Genomic DNA, 23,165 nt, shown 5'->3' on the forward strand with positions numbered 1-23,165 from the left:
AGAGCTTTTCCTCAATTGATTTTACTTCGCTTTTCTCCCACTTTTGGCTAATCGTGAAAATGGGTGATGATGCGATGACATTCATGAAGTGACACTCACAAACAACGCCCACCCCACGTTCAGGCCGGGATTTGAACTGCGACCAACTGCGCGTTATGGTAACCACTCTGCCACAAAGGTCGGTACATTTGTCATAGTTGGCACTAAATTTTGTATGCCCGTGTCACGTGTGTCTGCCGCCAAAGACTAGAAGCGTGTGTACCGTAGCGTTGCTGACAGAAACCGCATGAGCTAAAGATGGAGATGAAACTCTCTATTATCCAAGTCAAACATTTGAACCAATGGGCGATGTAGGTTTTTCATCATTCATCCTCAATGATGAGAGCACTCGTCATTAACATGACAAGTCAAATGCTTGGCAGTGCGAAAGGCACAACTAAAACCAAACAGCTTAACAACTAGAAAAGACAATGGTCACTCATTGGGTTTTATGAACCTTCGAACCTGAATCATGGCTGGGTTAGGATAATTACCTGTCTATCTGAAGAGTGATGATTGATACAAAGTATCGTCGAAGTGATTTATCCTAACTCAGCCATGATTTAGGTTCGAATGTTCATAAAACCCAATGAGTGACCATTGTCTTTTATAGTTGTTAAGCTGTTTAGTTTTACAAGGGTCGTTCACGGTTGACCGGGATTTTCGTACGTAAAAAATCGATGAATAGCCGGATCATGATGAAACGTGCTGGTGGCGTAATGTATTTCTTCGCGAGTAACTAGCGCCCAGCATGACGTATTTCGCGCATGCGCAGCAGTTGCAGCGAACATGGCGGCAAGCAGTGTGTCTGTGGCTGTGGAGCAGCGGTGTGTAATCAAATTTCTCATGAAGGAGAAAGTTAAACCAGCTGAGATTTTCAGACTATTGCAAGCACAGTATGGTGAACAAACGATGTCGCGGACAAGAGTGTACGAATGGTGTGAGCAGTTTCGCGAAGGACGGGAGCTGGTGACAAATGAAGCGCATGGACACATTCGCCCGACTGCAGTCACACCAGTGAATATCGCACGTTTTGAGCAAATGATTCTTGAGAAACGGCGAGTAACAGTGCGGGTATTACTCCACATTGTTGAGTGGTGCTGTACGAAAGTCCATTCGCAAGAAAAGACCTGGGTGTTGTCTCGAAATGTCATTCTTCTCCATGACAATGCCCGCCCTCACAGGGCCAATGTGACAACAACAACTCTGGCCGACATGCGCTGGGAAGTTCTGCCCTATCCCCCCTACAGTCCGGATTTAGCCCCCAGTGATTATCATTTGTTTGCACCCCTCAAAGACCATCTGGGAGGGAAGAAATTCACGACAGACGAAGCACTGCGGAGCAATGTCCTCCAGTGGCTACGACAACAACCAAGTTCTTTCTACGCCAAAGGAATTCGGGAGCTGCCAGAACGATGGCAACGGTGCCTCGGTGCGCACGGAGAATACTTTGAAAAACTGACATAGTTTGGTGTTTCTTCTGCTACCTATTTCCTCTGCAGAAATAAAAGTCCCGGTCAACCTTGAACGACCTTTGTAGTTGTGCCTTTCGCACTGCCAAGCGTTTGACTTGTCATGTTAATGACGAGTGCTCTCATCATTGAGGATGAATGATGAATAGCCTACATCACCCATTCGTTTATTGTGGGAACTGGTTTTGATCCCCATCATTCTTCAGAATGATACGGTATTTAATTGTGTGTAGCTTCTTATAAACTGGTCGTAAAAATATCGTAACGTGTGCTGCGTTAGCCACTCCGCCACGGAGGTTGGCCCGTCAAATATTATAGTTTACAGTGGCGTCGATTTTGTTCCAAAATTGGGGGGCAAGGTGCGAAAACTGGGAAGGGGACAAGGTCACTTTACTCTCACTTGTTTTAGCATAGTAGGGGGGCAAAAGTAGCTAAAAGTGAGGGGCAACTGCTCCCGCAATCGCCGCCACTTATAGTTTACCAAGGCCATGAACAAAGCCGAGAGTCTCGGACGAAATCTCGTCTCGATTTAACAGAGGTCTGTCTAGTCTCGATCTCGTCTCGTTGCCGCCCTCTGAGGAACAAATAAACCCAAGGATGGATAACATTAACATTGGCTGATCTGTCGACGTCACCGATCCCAGGAGAAAAAAATAATCCCTTCTTGACTCTTATCCAACATACCTGCCCAATTGACGCAGCTGAAATGATACATGCCCAACCTTAATTTAACGTAGGTTTACGACATCTAGTCTGTTCTACGAGCTGTAAACGAAAACGCTAACCGAATAAATGCATCCTGGGAGAAGAATTGGATCCGCTGTGCTTTTCCAGACCTTTTCGTCAGTGATAAATAGCAAAGGCAGTGGAGAATCCAATCTCTCCCCCTTCCAGTTTATGCAGACCCGCGCAACACGCAGCTTTGCCTCGGGCAGTAATTCCCGGAGTATAAGTGGGGCGGCAGGGGCGGGGTTGAGGGGTACTGTTAATCTGGACACGGGCGACAAACACAAGAAGGGGGTGAACGGGGGGTGCAGGTCAGTTTTTTGTGATGTAGTTCAGCCCGTTTCCGCAGGAAGGGGTAATTTCTGAGCGCTGCCTTCGCGACACTTGATATATGAACCCTGGCGACACGGGAGAGAGGGAAAAACGCACAACGGAAGAGGATAGGCTCAGTGTTTTGTTTCTGGATATGGTCTTCACAGAAAAAAATACGCGTGCTTGAAAAAGGCTGTGAATATATTACTGAAGAGCTGATAATTTGGTGCGAAATGAAAGGTTCAAGTGCCTTTTTATTGCCCGTATAAACCACGTACGTACCTGTGGCAGCTTTTGTGGGTGAAAACGGGCTATTTTACGACCAAATGTATTCACGAAATCTCAAAGGTATTACATGAATCCATTTTTCCTTGCACTTTCTCAAAAACATCCAAATGAATCCACTAGTACTTGAACCATGTCCAAAACATACTAACGAATTTATTAATACTTGATCCATGTCCAAAATATCCTAACGAATCCACTACTACTTGGTCCATGTCCAAAATATCCTAAGGAATTCACTAGTACTTGGTCCATGTCCAAAATATCCTAACGAATCCACTAGAACCTGGTCAATGTCCAAAATATCCTAACGAATCCACTAGTACTTGAACCATGTCCAAAATATCCTAACGAATCCACTAGAACCTGGTCCATGTCCAAAATATCCTAAGGAATCCACTAGTACTTGGTCCATGTCCAAAATATCCTAACGAATCCACTAGTACTTGGTCCATGTCCAAAATATTCTAACGAATCCATTAAAATTTGGTCCATGTCCAAAATATCCTAACGAATCCACTAGTACTTGGTCCATGTCCAAATATCTTAACGATCCCACCAGCACTATCCTGCCTTTCAAATGATTCCAGAGCATCATACTCTTCCTCTAAGATATACAACTGAATCTATCAACCTGTATCTGCTACGCAGATAAGAACTAAACAAACTCTCCAATTTGTAGCACTTTTATTAATTCACAATTTTAAGATGTGCGTAGTAATCGCTTCAGACGAACATATTGAATATAGTTAAATGGCGCACCTTTCACACGTGCTTCCACCTGGTGTTGTCTTCTGATGCATTTAGAACACCATTAAGCCTTGTTTCCATAATATAAAAACTAAATATGCTGACCAAGGCAGAAATTAATTTTATTATAAAACATAAACGAAACGTAACGTTTCAACTTTCTAGCAAGGTTTTCTTCAGACTCTGCACCAAGTACAAATGTAACCAGGTACACAACAGGACGATATATACAGGGTGACTGGTAATTAGATGTATTCCCTGAAAGGGGTTAAAGTAGAGACAATTTGCAATAAATTTGACCATATGATACCCCGTCCGAAAATTAGTAGTTTTCGAGATAATCGAGTTTCTATAGTTTTTTCTAAAAATGACAATTTTCCACATAAAAAGATGAATTGAGAAAAAACTGATAATTGTAGGGAACTTATTTAAGCGTTTTCTGATAGCTAACAAACAAGTGGTTCGTTTAAAAAAAAGTTTTTTCCAAATAACAATCACATGTAAGTACCGGGTGGGTCTAAACTTACAAGTGATGATAAAAAAATGCACTCTTAGTTTACTTGGCAACGTATTAATAACAAAAATGCTACGACACGAACCGTACAAATTACTTAAATTACTTCCTTGAGTCATCAGCTATCCAACAAGGTACAAATGTTGCTAACATTTACATTTGTGTACAAGAAATAATACTTAATTCATCTTCATGTGTATGGAATCAATGAACAATACAATTAAAGAACATTACACGTCTTGCCCAAAGTGGGCACCTCCGTTACGAATGCAGGCACGCAGGTTTTTACGGACATTTGGTCTCTTAACTCGTGATGTGATGGTGCCCTTGATGTGTTGACCAGCTGTTAAGATCCTCTCCCTGAGCTCTTCTTGCGAGTTTACCGGTGCCTTGTCATGTGGCTCCAAATGTAAAAGTCGCAAGGCGTCAAATCGATCGGGGGATCGAGCTGGGCAGTCATCATGCTGGTAAATCATGTCACGTCTTGCAGCTAGAGGCACATCCTCCAACAACATTGCCATCCCGTTCCACAAAAAATGTTCATAAGTGATGCCATTTAAGATTTGGGGCAGGAAAAATGGCTCGATGAAATGATTGTTGATTACGCCCATCCATACTTCTGCCTGGGCGTGCGACAGTGGCTGGATGAAAAGTACCCAAAGAAATGGATTGGCCGAGGCGGACCGATTCCCTGGCCGGCTCGATCCCCCGATTTGACGCCTTGCGACTTTTACATTTGGAGCCACATGACAAGGCACCGGTAAACTCGCAAGAAGAGTTCAGGGAGAGGATCTTAACAGCTGGTCAACACGTCAAGGCCACCATCACATCACGAGTTAAGAGAACAAATGTCCGTAAAAACTTACGTGCCTACATTCGTAACGGAGGTGCCCACTTTGAGCAAGACGTGTAATGTTCTTTAATTGTATTGTTCATTGATTCCATACACATGAAGATGAATTAAGTATTATTTCTTGTACACAAATGTAAATGTTAGCAACATTTGTACCTTGTTGGATAGCTGATGACTCAAGGAAGTAATTTAAGAGTGGCCTGGAGGTTGGCATGAAAGTAGTTTCGTGGCCCGATGCGATACAGAGACACCTAGCGACATATCAGAGGACTAGGAAGAGAACCTTCCTCCCTTCACCACCCCCTCCCCTCCGCGTGACTCCCGCAGTGAGGTTTCCAGGAAAAGGACACCCACCTGTTTCTTTTCATTCTGGTTTCGGAGGCTAAAATTTCTCCACTGGCAAAGCAATTCGCATTTCACTGCTTGCTGGCTGACTCTTGCATGGAACGAGAAGAGTGGCAGGCTCCCGAGACAGAACCTTGGTCACTGAAGTTTTGATTGAATAAATTTGGTTGATTACAGTGGCTACTATAATTATGTTGAATTTTCTTGTTGAGGTTAGAATTATCAATTGAGAGTAAAGAAGGAAAGAAGGAGGTAGAGAATATCAGTTGAAAGAAAGTATTTCTTTTAAGGGGGTGTTCTTTTATACAAAATCGATGTATAATAATAATGATAATAATAAGGCAAGAATTAGTAACAATTATTATTTCAACTATTAACGAATCGAGTCCCTATTAGAGATGGGCAGGAGCGAAACTACCTGGAATTTAAAAAGGGAAAACGTGGACATGCGTAATAACATATGGAAAAACTAAAAAGGAGAAAGACGGACAAAACAATGTAACAAAATGTACAGTATTAACAAAGATGCCAGGAAACAATAGTATAATATTGAACATACACTTTGATGAAGTAGTTTTCTTTGTTATGATCTGAATTAAGTCCCTTTGCACAGTTCTCATCGTTGGAGTTCACAGCAGCTTTAATCGGCCAATATTGATTGATTTTGTTTATTTTACTTCGCCTTTGTGCCACTCTTGGCTAATGATGATATGATGTAATCGATGAAGAGACGCTCACGAAGGACACGTATGCCCAGACTGGATTCGAACCCGGGACCACTGGCGTCGTAGCGAAATGAGATAAATACTCCGCCACGGGGCCGACTAATCGGCCAAGGGTGGGGACAAACTCTCAGTGGTGATGGCCAGTTCCTGCATCACATTAGTTGCTTTCTCCTATTGTGATTTTTCCCAATGTTAATTGATTGCTTCCCAAGTGAAATTTCAGTCCAACTAATGATAGTATGATCTTCAAGGTCAGCACTATACGTGTTATGAAGAATTCGAAGTAATAATTTGTCAAGTTAGAAAGTCAGCAAAAATTATGTTTTTATACTAAATTTTACATTAATTGAAGATTTGCAAAGAAACAGTAAACCTTTTTGTTGGTTGATTGATTTAGTGTTTTAAGTCCACTTTATGCACAGTAAGGCTAAGAGGGACTGGACCTACAGTTTAAAGTTGAATCCGAACCACTATGTGCCTCCACCGGGTATCGAACCTTGAACCCCTTGATTACAAGGCGGCGACACTACCACTGCACCATCGGGGAGGCCAGTGTAAACCTTTTCGTAATCGTTCCACTCCAAAAACAGATGTTTCTGTAAGAGCCACATCAAGTTTGTTTGGAAGTAGTGATGTTATATGACACACACACACACATACACACATATATCTCCTCAACAGGTCCTATAGACCAGCAATGTCAAACTCAATTCGTGAGTAGGGCCGCATAACGATAAAGTCAAAACTATCCGGGCCACACATCTAGAACCCCAACACCTTAAAATCCAGAACTAAGTGGTTCGACCCAATGGGGCCGAAGGGAGGGGGGATTCCAGTGATTATTATTGCAGCATCGATATGTAAATTATATAGACCTCCCCCCATATTTTTTCATGGTTATAGTATTTTACATGTTACTTTCGAGTATAAATTGGTTACAATTGTAACTGTTTGTTTGCAATTATAGTTTCGTTTCGCACAGATTTCACTGTTTTTTTTTTTAACAAGCTTCTCAAAAGTGTGCAATAAGTTTTTTGTTAGCATGAAACTCTTAATGCAGACAACAAATGTTTTGTCAGTCATTCTTGATCATTCGGCTTATTTGAGGATACTGCTATGGGAGATATAAGAAAAATCAAGGATAGCCCACCTATACGAGTTGCACTGCAATTAAATAAGTTCCATTCGAAGTCAGGACTTGCACACGCATCATCAAAAGAAAAGGGAGCAGAGCAGAACAAGATTATTGCCCTTCGCACCCTCTGAAGTCTTGAAACCTGTTTCCAACTTCATCACGTAGTATTTTTACTGTGGACAAATATTCCTGTCATTCCTAGTATTCCTGAGAAGTTGGGAAGGACAAATTATAACTTTATTAAAAAATTTTAATATAACGGAAGACTGTAACTTTGCAAAATGACCTCCACTTCCTTCAAAATATCAACTCTTGTGTCACGGGGAGGAATCAATCAAGTAGTTTTACTGTCATATCGAGTAAAGAATCGCATCCACGAATGAAGGGAGCTAACCGAGCTAGCTCACAGACGTGCCTAATTTCGCATATTGTGAGGGAAAAGGCAACAACACGAACAAATTTCGCTTTCAATTGTTCATTGACTAAGTCATAAATCCTCTCCTCAACTGTATTTCTGATGTTTTTATTAGCGTTGCTTTTCTGCCACGTTTGCCTAATGGCGACGATGAGGATGAGTAATGATATGATGAAATTGATGAAGGGACACATACAAAGAAAACCCATGCTCAGGCCAGGATTCGAACCCGCAACCTCTGGTGTCGCAACGGGTTGTGCTAACCACTCCGCCACAGATTATGGCAAATTTATTTCGTGATAAAGAAATACTTCTGAATGGATTTATTTTATCAGGGTACAAAAGTTCTACGCTTTTCAGTATTCACTTCACAACAAAAGTAAGCATTTCACTTGAAAAATCTACATTCCTCTTCTATAGTCCTTTTCTTACTCCCACGAAGTTTGGGCAGCGATATGGTTCTCTGAAACTTTTACAGAAACTGGCTTTTCTTCCAGGTAAATCCTTGAAAATCAAGAAACAGACTCATAGGCGACAGAAAGTATGCACGCTGCCCTCCCCCAGCTGGCAAGATATTTTCGTACTTCAGAAGTAACCTGTCAATCATCTTGCTTAGTTGACACAACACCTACTCTATAATGGAATGTATACCTGTGTAGGGAAAATTGGTCAATGTGTTGAAGTTTGGATGAGTCTGGTCTTGTATCACGAGAAAAGAGAAAACGGGATAACTACAAATGTATAGATAATTTCAAGCATGAAGTGTTAAGTGGGGCCAAGGCGGGCCGCATTAACGTATGCTGGGGCCTACATGCGGCCCGCGGGCCGCGAGTTTGACTGGCCGAAATATCAGGAGAAAAGTTGTTACGCTTCATCCACGAGACTCGAACCTGCGCGCGTCCCGTAGCTGGAGCCCCATGTACCAAACTCGGGACCTTTTGACATTATGAGGTTCATCTTTACCATTACGCTATAGGGGAGGCAAAATATATCCGAAACTAAGAAGACATTTTGAATGGACATGTAGAATGTAGGAGGCAAGGTTCGCGCTGAAGAGGAAGAAGACAGGGAATTCTCACTCCCCTTTCCTAACCTGTACATCTCTAATGTAATTCTCAACCAAGCCAAGAATCTTGTCCTTCTACATTTTATGTCGCTTTTGTTATTGTTAATGAAGAATTCAAATTAATAATTTCTTTAAATCACAAGTAAGCAAGTCAGCCAAAATTATGTTTTTATACTAAATTTTACATTAATTGAAGATTTGCAAAGAAACAGTAGACCTTTTCATGATCTTTCCACTCCAAAAACAAATATTTTGTAAGAGTCACATCAAGTTTATGATTGGAAGTAGTGAAGTTCTAGGAACCACACACACACACACACACACATATATATGTAAGCAACAACAATAGTAGGCTATTGTAATTTGGAGAGGATGTGATTTGTGAGCGGAACAAGCATGGGAATTTAAGGAAGTTCCTTTGCGAATCATCAATTGTGTGTGTGTGTGTGTGTGTGTGTGTGTACACGTATTTCCTATCTGCACAAAGTACTACATGTGAGGTAAAACTATCGAAATGTAAAAAGAGGAAGCGCTACCACCCTCCCCGCCTTTTCTACATTTTATTCAAATCGAACACGAGGCACGTATCTAGATATATATTTCGGAGGGGCGTCCTAACGTAATGTCTCAAAATAATAATATTAATAATGTTAAATTAAAATAAGTATAATTATATTAAATTAATTAATATATTTTTATTACATGAATAGGTAAGAAGGCGGTATAACAACAGTGCAGTATAACATCACGTATTCATTATCTAGCTTACGTGTAGTTAAGGTCGGCAAAATTTATAAAAAATAGAAACTGCCCTGGCAAGGAAATTAATGTCAAATAGATAAAGAATATAATATTTATTGAGTATGAAAAAATGATGTTAGATCCAGTTGACGAAAGTAAAATTCCTGGTAATATTTTGTTTGCATATTATTATAAGTAGTAATAATTCTTGCATAAATCTTCTTTGGTACTGTCATTCAAAATCGTATTGCTTTCCAATATTCTTGCGGAAATAAACAATTTGCGATTAAACAACAACCTTATTTTCATTACTTAATTGAAGTTATTTTATAATCTCATTATTTTCATTATTTAATTTTTGTACTTGGTAAGTCTTTCGGGGGGAGGTTGGGACACCTGGACCCCCTAAATACGTCCTTCGCGGTAGGGGTCGAGATAAAATTACTGTGTCACTGGTTGCAATTCACGGTAAATATGCTCTGCTTCTCTACGCTCAAACATACACAAACTCATGGCCTTCCTGCTTTCTTGGTTTCTGCCTGGGAAAGAGGCAATAAATCAAGCTGTGACAGCTACGGGACCTTCTGACGAGGGGACGGAATCCAGCTGTGCAGAGGATTCAAACCCCCGCGCGAACTAGCCCTCCCGTCAGCCTGGGGCAATTTTCGAACCGAGACATCTAGTGGCCAAGTGGCGAACTATCATGAATGAAATTCGGCTGAAGCGGCCGTATCTTTCGCCGTCGATAATACATGACATTTTTAAACAATCATTTTGGGCTGTGCAAGTGACTTTTGAAAGAAAAGCCCTCCCTAGCTTAGTCATAGAAGGATTGAGCATTACGTTAGTATGCTTCATAATGGCCATTTTCGTTGGTGCTACCCACAAATCCTATAACCATTCTGTGCTTATTTACGTATTTCCTTATGGGAAATTGAAAAAAAAATAATGGAATTTGTGCACATTTATCGAACTGAAATTGCATAAATGTGTCATGTACTCAAAGTTTCATAAAGTAAGTTCACATGTACTGCGTGTTTTCCGGTAAATTTTTGTTCTAAAACGTTATATTCAACAAAATGCAAAAAAGCCCATGTTAAATTTAAGCACTTTTCACGGCGACCTTCGCCAAACTCCACCTCCCTCTTAAGTAATTTGTACGGTTCGTGTCATAGCATTTTTGTTATTAATACGTTGCCAAGTAAACTAAGAGTGCATTTTTTTATCATCACTTGTAAGTTTAGACCCACCCGGTACTTACATGTGATTGTTATTTGGGAAAAACTTTTTTTAAAACGAACCACTTGTTTGTTAGCTATCAGAAAACGCTTAAATAAGTTCCCTACAATTATCAGTTTTTTCTCAATTCATCTTTTTATGTGGAAAATTGTCATTTTTAGAAAAAACAATAGAAACTCAATTATCTCGAAAACTACTAATTTTCGGACGGGGTATCATATGGTCAAATTTATTGCAAATTGTCTCTACTTTAACCCCTTTCAGGGAATACATCTAATTACCAGTCACCCTGTATACACAAAAATACTCCCCTGCAGACTATTGGAAAGTTGTTTTGGAACATTCTAGCAGGTGGCTTTTCCTTGTCAACTGTACTCACCTGAAAGAGAATGTGGTTGGACTCTTTATCTCACGCTCTATTTCCTTCATTCTTCTTCCTTCTTTTCTCTTGTCCTTTCTACTCTTTCTAACACCTTCTTCCATTCTTTGTTTAACTTCAGTCCCCCATTCCAGTTCATTGTCTCTTCTTCACCTTTCTTCTCTATTTCCTTGGACTCCTTCCATTTTCTCACTAGTATTATCTTCTCCCTTCCTATCTGCTTAGCCTCATCCCACTCTGTCATGTCCTGTTTCTCTCATGTGTTTAAATATCGCATTTCTCTCTATTTTAAGTCGTACATCATCCCTGCTAAGATTCTCCATCTTTCCCTTCCTCCCCTCTCTCTCTCTTTGTTGACTGATTGATTTGGTTTATTTTACTTCGCTTTTCTGCCAATTGTGGCTAATCACGAAGATGAGTGATGATATGATGAAACTGATGAAGCGCAATCACGAAGAACACCCATACCCAGGCTGAGATTCGAACCCGGGACCAATAGCGTTAGAGCTCGATATGCTAACCACTCTGTCCCAGAGGTGGGCTTTCTATTTTTGTTTCTCTCTCTCTGTGTATCGGTGATTCTTGCTCTATTGTAAATGGTGCTTAAAATGATCCAAGGCTACTTGAATTGTCAGAAGGGGAGCAAAGACGATTTCAGGGTGGGTGCTAGAGCCCAATATCACCCAGCGACGACGCCTCTGATAGTCGATAACAAACTTAATAGGCAAGGGCTGTGGATTCCAAATATCAGGTCGCCTGACACAGAATGACAATCCCAATCAAACCCTCTCGAGCGTGTAAGGGTTTCTACCGTACTCCTGTCATTAGCCGTTAACGAACGGTTCTCTGCGTCTCACGAACCGGTTCATTAAGGAACCGCGGACTACATTGTGTCTCGGAGGCCGCAGGAGACACTACCCGGTCCGCAACGTCAATTCGTCCCGGCATTTCAACGCAACGGATGCTCAACAGAGCGAACGTTCCGAATACACGCCACCCCTTTTGTAGCTCCCGCCTCCGCTCGCTGGAGTTTACAGATAATCCGAGAGAGAGCGCTAGTGCCGCTTCGCCGGTAGGGGAAAGTGCTTTTTCACGGTCCAGAGCCTCAGCGGAAGAAATGTTGCCTCGGGGATCCGGCTCTTCGTCGTCCGGCACCGCAAATCGACGCGTCCAGGCCAGACGCCTTTGCACGGGACGCCTCTTCTTCTCGCTGTTGGAGCGTGGAGATGGAACGAGTTTCGCTCGTCGGAGTTTTTCCCTTTCATCTCTTCACAGTAACACCCGCAAGAACATTACATTCTTCCCCCTTTTTTTTTCTTTCCATTATATCAGTGTTGCCAAGCTAGTAAATATATACTACTTGTCTAAATCTGTTTGAGTTTTGGTTTCAAGTCAACTTTATGCACAGGAAGGCTAATCGGGACTGGACCAACAGTTTAGTGTCGGATCGTTCCTTCACTGAGTATGAAACCCAGAACCCCTTCACTACAAGGTTACGACGTTACTACTAGGAGGCCCCTAAATCTGCTTAAGTTTACAAATATTATTATTAATAATACAGAAATGAAAAACTTGCGTTGTTCCGTCCTCGGTGCGGCAGTGTTTAGTATACCGCACTACTGAGCCAGAGGTTCGAATTCTGCATGCATCATGAATGTGTGTGTCGGCTAACATCATGATTGATTGAACTAGGTTATTTTACGTCTTTTTCTGCAACTTTTGGCTAATCACGACGATGAGGATATGATGAAATTGATTAAGGGACACTCACAAAGAGCATGCCAAGACCGGGATTCAAATCTGAGATCCCCGACATTGTAGAGAGCTGTGATAACTACTCCGTCATAGTCGACGGCTGACCTAATGATTGATTTATTTGGTGCTTTAAGTCCACTTTATGCACAGTAAGGCTAATCGGGACTGGAGCTAAAGTTTAAAGTGGGATCCGAACCCTGAACCCCTTGATTACAAGGCAACGACGCCACCAGGTATCGAACCCGGGACCCCTTGATTACAAGGTGACGACGCAACCACTGCGACATCGGGGAGGTCCTGGCTGACCTAATGATATACAAAGAAAGTTAATTAGTTGAATGAAGTTTGCAATGCGAAGAATCGTTCACAATCTCCTCACCAAAAATCCAATTCCTCAGGTTAAAATTAAATTAAACGTCTAATTTAACGTAAGATAAGTATAGCAAATCCAGTATCAATTTCCCCATGCTTTTAAACAAGAGAAGAGTTGATTGTCGCAAGAGTACAGACCGCCATCTACAATTAGTTTTGTCTGAACAACCCCATTCGTACGTTCAATGATTTTCTCATACATTTGTACAATTCATGCATGTTCACAGATTATAGTTACCCTCTAAAATTTTACCAATTACTAGTCTGTAACCCTAGCTTACCCGTGCCGTACTTACATGACGGTTTGGGGGGCGGGGGGTCACAGGCCCACACTTTTTAAAATTGAAATTCAAGGAAATATTTTGTTATTGAATCACTGCTTTCTTTGTTGATTATTCATGTGAAGTTATTTACTAATTACAATAACAATAAAAACAATCATTACCAACAAATTGTGCACTATTACTGGCATAAGTGTCTTGAATAACACGCAATCAAAAATGGCGCCTGATAGGCCCACGTAGTGCATTTGTCTTCTATTTTCTTTACAGTTAGATTCTTATAAAAATGTACCTAGGTATTAAAGAAGTATTGGAAACACCCCACGGAACATGTAATTTATTTTCAATTTTTTATAATAAAAAATTAAGATCTGAAAAATCTAAAAAAGTAGAGGTGGTAGGCCTCGAGTAAGCTAGGGTTAAAGCTCCGATATTCAATTGTTCGTTCGTTAAGTAGCATCAGCGCCATCAGTTGATGAAATATTTATTTACAAGTTGTTGGTCCAGGTTATGGGGTAAGGGCAGTGATGTGCGTCTACGCGTTAACAACGATAGTCTACATTCTACACGTAGACTATTTTATGCACGTAGATTACGTAATCTATGTAAACAACATGGCGGAAGGTGATAACTTAGCAAAGGGCACCGTGAAATTAAAAGAAAATTATACTACGTATCAGTTGCTGATGTGTGAGAAGAACTTTTCATACTCGTTTTTCAAATTCGAACAATTATTCACCTAGGAAGAATCCTAATATAAAAAAATGTTCTAGTGTTTTATGGGGAAAATACCACTTTTGCTTCACGACTGCCATCTGTTGTTGTTTTTAGCATACTATTTATCTTCCATAGTTGATAATAGAAGAGAAGATAAATTTTGTTGTAAATAGGATTCTTTTCATTTCGTTAGGAACCAATACAGTTGAAAATGTCACTTTCCTTCCATGAAACCATTGAAAATCCATTTTAATGCACTTTAGATTGTCTACGTAGTCTATGTAAACTACAACCCAATGTAATCTACACGTAGATTACGTGTAGACAACGCATGTAGACGTAAACTTATAGTCTACGGCACATCACTGTCTGTAACCCTAGCTTACCCGTGCCGTACTTACATGACGGTTTGGGGGGCGGGGGGTCACAGGCCCACACTTTTTAAAATTTAAATTCAAGGAAATATTTTGTTATTGAATCACTGCTTCCTTTGTTGATTATACACGTGAAGTTATTTACTAATTACAATAACTATAAATACTATCATTACCAACAATTGTGCACTATCACTGGCATAAGTGCATTCGTTTTCTATTTTTATTACATTTAGATTCTTATTATCAAATGTACCTAGGTAATAAAGAAATATTGGGAACACCCCACGGAACATGTAATTTATTTTCAATTTTTTATAAAAAAAATTTAAGAGCTGAAAAATCTAAAGAAATAGAGGTGCTGAGCCTCGGGTAAGCTAGTGTTAAAGCTCCGATATTCAATTGTTCGTTTGTTAAGTAGCATCAGCGCCATCTGTTGATGAAATATTTATTTACAAGTTGTTGGTCCGGGCTACGGAGTAAGGATGAGTAAACCGAGCAGAAATGACCCTCGGCTCCTTATACACACATTAACCGACCGCTCACTGACAAAAATAATTTAGAGCCACGTTGGCACCCCCTTGGGGGGATTAAAAAGAAAGTTACAAGTCATTTGGAACGAGTTTCAGAGGAGCCTTGGGAGCGAGTCATTACTAGCCGTAAAAGTCTATCCAGCGAACTCTTGGTAACTTCCTAACGAGGAAGGAATTTCAGTAAACAAATGCAAATTGAGCGCTTCTTGCCTTTTAAGGAGAACCAACTTTCCTCCTTTCTTGTCTTAATGAGATGGCCCTCGCGAAGACATCCCAGAAATGTCGGAGATATGATTCCAGCGATTCTAAAACAAGTATTCGGCGGAGGAAATAAAAAGTCTAGAGCTAAAATCTATGAAAGTTTAATGACAGGTTCATTTCTTTTTCTTTCTTTGAAAGAATTATCAATCCTGAACCGACTGGGTATTTCCAATTTCTAATGTGAAGGGGAATTGAGTAGCTTTTCCAGGCGTTTTGGTATCTCTTAAAAAAATGGCGTTGGAATGATTCGCTTATGGATCAATAGAAAACACCCAGCCTGAGATGTATTTACTTGGGACTTGGTCAACCACTTAACGCAAATTAATATGACAATCATGAAACGTTTATAGGGATTTACTCTCGAATCAGTATTTCCCAACTCAGGAACTATGGAAATTCCAATGAAAAGAGGATTTTCCAATTCAGGTACTATGGAAATTCCAATGAAAACAAGATTTATCAACTCACATGCTATGGAAATTCCAATGAAACAAGATATCCCAACTCACGTACTATAGAAATTGCAATGAAAACAGGATTTCCCAACTCAGGAACTATGGAAATTCCAATGAAAACAGGATTTCCCAACTCAGGAACTATGGAAATTCCAATGAAAACAAGATTTCCCAACTCACGTACTATGGAAATTCCAATGAAAACAGGATTTCCCAACTCATTAACTATGGAAATTCCAATGAAAACAAGATTTCCCAACTCACGTACTATGAAAATTCCAATGAAAACAGGATTTCCCAACTCAGGTACTATGGATATTCCAATGAAAACAGGATTTCCCAACTCAGGTACAATGGAAATTCCAATGAAAACAGGATTTCCCAAATCAGGTACTATGGAAATTCCAACGAAAACAGGATTTCCCAACTCAGGAACTATGGAAATTCCAATGAAAACTGGATTTCCCAACTCAGGAACTATGGATATTCCAAAGAAAACAGGATTTCCCAACTCAGGCACTATGGAAATTCCAATGAAAACAAGATTTTCTAACTCACATACTATAGAAATTCCAATGAAAACAGGATTTCCAAACTCAGGAACTATGGAAATTCCAATGAAAACAAGATTTCCCAACTCACGTACTATGGAAATTCCAATGAAAACAGGATTTCCCAACTCAGGAACTATGTAAATTCCAATGAAAACAGGATTTCCCAACTCAGGAACTATGGAAATTCCAATGAAAACAAGATTTTCTAACTCAGATACTATAGAAATTCCAATGAAAACTGGATTTCCCAACTCAGGAACTATGGAAATTCCAATGAAAACAGGATTTCCCAACTCAGGAACTATGGAAATTCCAATGAAAACTGGATTTCCCAACTCAGGAACTATGGAAATTCCAATGAAAACTGGATTTCCCAACTCAGGAACTATGGATATTCCAAAGAAAACAGGATTTCCCAACTCAGGAACTATGGAAATTCCAATGAAAACTGGATTTCCCAACTCAGGAACTATGGAAATTCCAATAAAAACTGGATTTCCCAACTCAGGAACTATGGATATTCCAAAGAAAACAGTGCCACCTTAGAAACTGGTCCTTTGCCACTTGGATTTTTCAGTGAAATGTCTTCCCAACTCTGGACGTCCTACTAATTGCCTCGGGTGAGGATGAATTGGCGTTTGAAACATTTGACATTAGTCACACCTGTGTATATGCTACCCTAACTTCCAAGCAAAAGATCTGTAATATACTCAAAATATATTAGGGGAAAGAAGAAACTCCCCGTAAAGCACAGTACTTTCTCTGGAAATTGATACATATGTAGTACTTGAAGGTAACGTGCGGTAACGATAAGGACCTCTGAAAAATCAGGCCTTACCTCTCTCCCTTCACTTCTAAGGCAGTCGTTCCTGGGTTGGGAACAATCCACTTCGAACATGCCACGTGAAAATGTCAGTTCTTGAATTGGGTACTTTCGTCACAGTTCCTGAATTTGAAACTTTCGTCATAATTCCTGAATTGGAAACATTCGTCATAATTCCTGAATTGGGAACATTCGTCACAGTTTCTGAATTGTAAACATTCGTCATAGTTCCTGAATTGGAAACTTTCGTTACAGTTCCTGAATTGGAAACTTTCGTCATAATTCCTGAATTGGAAACATTCGTCATAGTTCCTGAATTGGGAACATTCGTTACAGTTCCTGAACTGGAAACATTCGTCATAGTTACAAGATTGAAAAATTTAGCCACAGTTCCTGAATTGGAATCTTTCGTCATAGTTCCTGAATTGGAAACATTCGTCACAGTTCCTGAATTTGAAACTTTCGTCATAATTCCTGAATTGGAAACATTTCGTCATAATTCCTGAATTGGGAACATTCGTCACAGTTTCTGAATTGTAAACATTCGTCATAGTTCCTGAATTGGAAACTTTCGTTACAGTTCCTGAATTGGAAACTTTCGTCATAATTCCTGAATTGGAAACATTCGTCATAGTTCCTGAATTGGGAACATTCGTTACAGTTCCTGAACTGGAAACATTCGTCATAGTTACAAGATTGAAAAATTTAGCCACAGTTCCTGAATTGGAACCGTTCGTCATAATTCCTGAATTGGAAACATTCGTCACAGTTCCTGAATTTGAAACTTTCGTTACAGTTCCTGAATTGGAAACTTTCGTCATAATTCCTGAATTGGAAACATTCGTCATAGTTCCTGAATTGGGAACATTCGTCATAGTTCCTGAATTGGGAACATTCGTCACAGTTTCTGAATTGGAAACATTCGGCATAGTTCCTGAATTGGAAACTTTCGTTACAGTTCCTGAATTGGAAACTTTCGTCATCATTCCTGAATTGGAAACATTCGTCATAGTTCTTGAATTTGGAACATTCGTCACAGTTTCTGAATTGGAAACATTCGGCATAGTTCCTGAATTGGAAACTTTCGTCATCATTCCTGAATTGGAAACATTCGTCATAGTTCTTGAATTTGGAACATTCGTCACAGTTTCTGAATTGGAAACATTCGGCATAGTTCCTGAATTGGAAACTTTCGTTACAGTTCAAAAATTGGAAACATTCGTCACAGTTCCTGAATTGGAAATATTCGTCAAAGTTCCTGAATTGGAAACATTCGTCACAGTTCAAAAATTGGAAACATTCGTCATAGTTCCAAAATTAGAAACTTTCGTCATAGTTCCTGAATTGGAAACTTCCGTCATAGTTCCTGAATTGGTAACTTTCGACACAGTTCCTGAATTGGGAACGTTCGACACAGTTCCTGAATTGGGAACTTCCGTCATAGTTCTTAAGTTGGGAACTTTCATCATAGTTCCTAAATTTTGTGACATCGCCTTTAAAGAAAATGTTAATAGAATAAAAGTGTATTTTAAAGAATCCTTAGAAAAATAAAGCTACGGAAGAAAGTAAGAACACGTGTTTGAGATGAGTGCTGAAAGATGCTGCATACTCTCTCGGGAATATCTGGAGCAAGATAACGAAAATATGCCTTTGCGCAAGTACTGACTCAAAGAGGGCTCGAACAATGAACGCGTTAGAGGGGAAGTGAGTGCATGGAGAGGAAAACGCGTATGCTGCTTCAAGACGTCTGCAGCAGCAGAAATAAAACTGTCTTAGAAGAGGTTGGTGAAAATAAAAGGAATACTGATAATGATGAAGGAAAGGAAAATAAATGTGGGGCACTGGATAAGAAGAAACTACCCGTTGCAAGATCGCCTGGAAGGAATTATTAAAGCATCAGCTGATAGGATAAAAATATTAAATTGATTTTACGCTGCTGTAAAGCATAATACACAAAATCAGAAAAAAATATGGTTTCGGTGACAAATTTGCCCATGTTGGTGGTCGCTGCATAAATTTAGTGAAACAATTTCACACAGAACCCAAAAGATGTCAATTGACGCAATAGGTGAGCAAGGGGCCGTTGCTCTCATGACACCTTCACTTGGAAATTTAATGTACAGGAATCTTATTGCCGCTAGTAAACATTATCATACCGTGTCATTCTAAAGAATGATGGGATCAAAACGAGTCACTTTGCAATTAATTGCTGTGTGATGTAACCTATTCATCATTCATCCTCGATGATGAGAGCACTCGTCATTAACATGATGAGTTTATGCTTGGCAGTGCGAAAGGTACAAATAAGATTTAGGAACTAAACTGCAGAAAAGACAATGGTCACTTTTTGGATTTTGTGAACCTTTGAACCTGAATCATGGCTGGGTGTTAGGATAGTTACCTGTCTATCTGATGAATTATGATGAATAAAATATACGAAGTTCTCTGTTGGCTTCTCTATAGGTTGACCAGAGCGTCGTCTCACTTCTGCCCTACTGCTCTCCTAACCTCTTCTCCCTTCTCAACTCCAATCCAAAAGTCAGTCCCCTCTCAGCTTGTCTCCTCTCTATATCCCTAGGCCATGGAGCTCTTCCTCCATGCCGAATCGTGTTTCTAATTACCACTATGCAAACCGCTGACTCCATAGGCAGTAGAAACTCCCTGTTTCCTGAATAGCTCAGGAGGTTTGCATAGCACAACACTGTGCATTGTTTACATGCCTCAGACGCTGAGACAACTGAGAAAAACAAGTGAATGCCCTGGTCAACATGAAGCATTCAGAGAGGCTTTTAAAATAAAATACAATCTTATGGATTGATACGATACTCTTTAAAACATTAAGTATTTTCAAACCAATGAAAGATGCACTGTCTTCGTCTTCTAGCAAATTTCTTGTTAATAATACACATACTTTATTCGTGTTTATTTGTGTTACCTCTATGTGGATGCTGAATAAATTGTTCATACATTGAAAATGAATAAAGGTAAAGCTTCGATCTAGTGAAAACTGATTTCTTCATTTTTACAGAAGAAATTACTTACGGAAATCAGTTTCTGTAGCATTATCGAAGTTCGTCAATGTATTTTCTTTCATCGTGTAACCTCTTTTAGCGCGAATTCATGTTTTTCTCTAGAAAAATGAATTTTTAACTATGTTTACCTAACCAAACGGAACCTAACCTAACCTTACCGTGAATGGTTTTTGGGGCTTTCCACTATTATTTTCGTGAGAAGAGCATAATTCCCCCCTAAATAATGTTCCGCAATGCAGAATACGTAAGTAGGAATGTTAAAAAGGACGAAATAAATGAGTTATGGGTGTTTTCACGAGATCGAAGTAGTACATGAATAAATTATGTGTAGTTGTTTTGAATCTGCTGTAAGAAATCATGTTAAAATGTCAATTTGTCTCTGATTTTGGTGCTGTTGCTGTGAAATTAGTGTTTATTGGTTACAATGCTGTTCATGCTTTGATTGCTGAAAGAAAATAAAGATTAACAATCTATGTCTGTGTAATTTTTTTAAACGATCTTTTGTTTATCCTTGTTGCAGACCACCCGCTTAGCAGAGATCCCGTCCCCTCCGCGAAAACCGCTCAGGAAGTACGGAGCAGCCGACACGACGCAGGTGCCAGGGGGAAGCGAAATATCTACAGGTTCAGGGACTGACGATACGCCTAGCGACAAAGGTAAGAACAACAGGGACTTCTGAATTTAATTCCCGATTGGCTTATCTGTGCGTAAAGTGAACTTTATAACAATAATTTGAACAAACATTAAACAAGGAAACCACTAGGAATGCATGAATTTAGAAGAACAGGTGCGATTATTTCAAAGAAACCAAATTTTTACGTTTAACTGTGTTAATTGATGCACAAGAAATGCATATATTTTGATTTGATGCATTCCAAGTTCTCTGTCTAGTGATTGTATTGGGAGCTCTAGTTTTAATTGCATGGGATTCTGGAAAAGTACAAGAATATATTCGTGTTTTAGATCGATTTATTGATTTAACTCCACTTTATGTACAGATAGGCTAATAGGGACTGGACCTACAGTTTAAAGTGGGAGCTGAACCATCGGTTATCGAACCCTGGACCCCTTGATTGCAAGGCGAAGACGTTACCAGTACGTAATCGGGGAGGCCCAAATTGTATATCGACACAAATGGACAAAGAGAAGAATCAATATTTGTAAACGTTATTCTTCGCCTCCACTTACATTGTTCTAAAGAACTCATCTGCATTTCAGTCCATTACTTTTCTGTTTCCCCGTCTCTTGTCTCCACTTCAGAGATCTTAACATTGGGGCAGGCAACCCTCTTCCCTTGTAGAGTTTGACGAGAGTGAGAGAGCAAACCGCCTCCTCACTTCTCTCCACTTCACAGAAATTTAATGAGCAAAAAAAGACACAAGGGAACGTCGACCAACCTCAACGAGATCGTGCAAACTAATAGCCACAAAACTCACTTAAACGTTTCGCTGGAACGTTACATTCTCACCCCCTTTTTTTTCCTCGCCGAGAACAACGTGACACGTTCTCCCCCCTCTCTCTCGATCGTACGCACTCCACATAAACTCGAGGGGGAAACCACCAGCTGCGTTCACAAAAGCACCCAATCAATCGTTCCGATTTCTCGCCATTAAATCTTCCGACGCTCAAACACTCAACGCGACGTGAGCGGAAAGGGACTTCACAGATTGACGGAGAGCGGTGTTGAATTCTTAAAAAGGATGCTGCAGACTTCTCCGCTCTTGCAATTTCTAGCTCCGAAATCGACTTAAACGGCTCGCGAGCTCCGACGCATCGAATCCTCAACAGCAACCATTATTTTCCCCTACCTATCGACCTTTCCGGTGTAGAAAGTAGGGCTTCGAATTCCCTTTTTTTCATCCATTGTTTACCTTATAGCACGATATATCCTGCTGTCGATGCAACCCGGTGTACTTTAGAGTAATTCTGGTTGCTTGTCTGTAAGGATACAAATTGAAAATACCCTTTAGTTTTTGACGTTTCCGTAATCACACTTTACGCGTACTGTATCATAGTCATTTTATGTTGTTGACTGCATTATGCTGGGTGTGTCACAGTACCACATGCCAGCGTTTACTAGTCACTTGAACGGAAACCAGAAGAAAAATGACTGTAAAATAATGGTATTAATATAGTAGTAATTTATATATTATTCACTTGCTCGTTTCTCAGTCTGGGGCAAATTTTTCGTGAACACTCTGTGCAAGGAAAATCGAGCCACGTTTACGGCACACTTCATAATACAGTGTGACGTCGATTTTACGTTTATCCAGAAGACAAGGTAAGTAAGATGAGGAAAAATCGTTAATTCCTGGAACATTTTAGAGCAGTTTGCTCTATTGAAACTAAGAAGACTGAATGTATAATGCAAGACATTGAAGATTCCGAGAACGTAAAATCGGGGTTCTACTGTAATAATATCAAACGTTTCTGACAGATAGAAAATTTCATTACACTGGCAACCATGAAACAGTATGGCAGGGCTCCATGCACGCAGAATAGAAAATGACCTTTTGAGGGTTCGTAGCGTCGAAACGACGCCTCAAGCAAAATGTCACTAAGAAAAGTTGTTACTCTTTATATTCTTGTACGCGACACCCTATACCCGATAATATGTCTCTAAACAGCAGTACATTAAAAAATGTTGCCTTAGTGGACAAATAATTTGTTTACAATTGTACAAGTCTATTAGCTTACACTCTTTGTAATTAATGATTGGTCAATCTTGCGTAGCGGCAGCGAATTCAAGCGTGAAATTGCAAAGTTCATAGTTTCGCCATCGTCAGTGCAAAATTGTAATTAATCACCGTATACCACATCGAAGGGACCAAATAGTTCGCACGGGCGACGCTAGATGGCGTACGGAATTGAGAGCTGCTTCTCTCGAGCGAATAACGCTCGAACAGGCAAAACGAGCTGTATACACTCGAACCAAGTAGTACACTTATAACCGTCATTTGCCTGTGATAGTGGGCCGTCAAATAAGAATCGTCAAGTGAATGACGTAGTGAA

At 40.0% G+C, this 23,165-nt stretch overlaps 1 protein-coding gene across 1 annotated transcript in view; it reads left to right on the forward strand.

Moving 5' to 3' along the window:
* Positions 1–23,165, forward strand: part of LOC145980249 (dipeptidase 1-like) — a 256,811-nt gene that overhangs the window by 84,828 nt on the left and 148,818 nt on the right. The window contains exon 2 of the mRNA XM_083113259.1: positions 20,674–20,809. Within this exon, the coding sequence (XP_082969385.1) occupies positions 20,674–20,809 (136 nt within the window). The remainder of the gene's footprint in view (positions 1–20,673; positions 20,810–23,165) is intronic.

The sequence above is a fragment of the Lepisma saccharinum genome, chromosome 27 (assembly GCF_977018435.1).
Source record: "Lepisma saccharinum chromosome 27, izLepSacc3.1, whole genome shotgun sequence".
Classification (NCBI taxonomy): domain Eukaryota; kingdom Metazoa; phylum Arthropoda; class Insecta; order Zygentoma; family Lepismatidae; genus Lepisma; species Lepisma saccharinum.